At 66.7% G+C, this 537-nt stretch overlaps 1 protein-coding gene across 1 annotated transcript in view; it reads left to right on the plus strand.

Moving 5' to 3' along the window:
• The window catches only part of LOC104540901 (cAMP-specific 3',5'-cyclic phosphodiesterase 4C-like), a gene marked incomplete at its 5' end in the record, with an annotated part of 3,918 nt that overhangs the window by 584 nt on the left and 2,797 nt on the right, over positions 1-537 (plus strand). Inside the window, 2 exons of the mRNA XM_010184820.1 lie at positions 222-367; positions 481-529. Coding sequence (XP_010183122.1) covers positions 222-367; positions 481-529 — 195 coding nt within the window. The remainder of the gene's footprint in view (positions 1-221; positions 368-480; positions 530-537) is intronic.

The raw sequence follows: 537 nt of genomic DNA on the forward strand, positions 1-537 counted from the left end.
GGGGACACCATGGCCACCACGCCATGGGGACGGTGACCTGGGGCTGAGCCCCACCGCCTAGGGATGCCCAATCCCCATTCCCAGCCTGGGCCGGTCCCCCTGTGCCCCTGGCCTTCCCACTGGGGGGGCAATGCAGTGACCATCAGGGCTCAATGTGGCACAGCCACTGGTGTCCAGACCCCCGTGTGTGTCCCCATGCGGGGTCACTGCACCGCTGGCAGGTCTCTTGCCAAGCCGGTGGCCTCCCCCAGCAGAGGATGCCCACCAGAAGCTGTCGCGGGAGACCCTGGAGGAGCTGGACTGGTGCTTGGACCAACTGGAGACACTGCAAACCCGGCACTCAGTCAGCGAGATGGCCTCCAACAAGGTGAGGGTGGAGGCCCCCATCACTTTGGGGGGTCACAGAGACACCTGTGCCACGGAGACAGGGGGTCCTCTCTGCCCCCCGTGTACCACTGAGACCTGCCCACTGCCCCGCAGTTCAAGAGGATTCTGAACCGGGAGCTGACGCACCTCACGGAGGCCCGCCGCTCCGGG

The sequence above is a fragment of the Mesitornis unicolor genome, unplaced genomic scaffold (genome assembly GCF_000695765.1).
Source record: "Mesitornis unicolor isolate BGI_N332 unplaced genomic scaffold, ASM69576v1 scaffold33025, whole genome shotgun sequence".
Lineage (NCBI taxonomy): Eukaryota > Metazoa > Chordata > Aves > Mesitornithiformes > Mesitornithidae > Mesitornis > Mesitornis unicolor.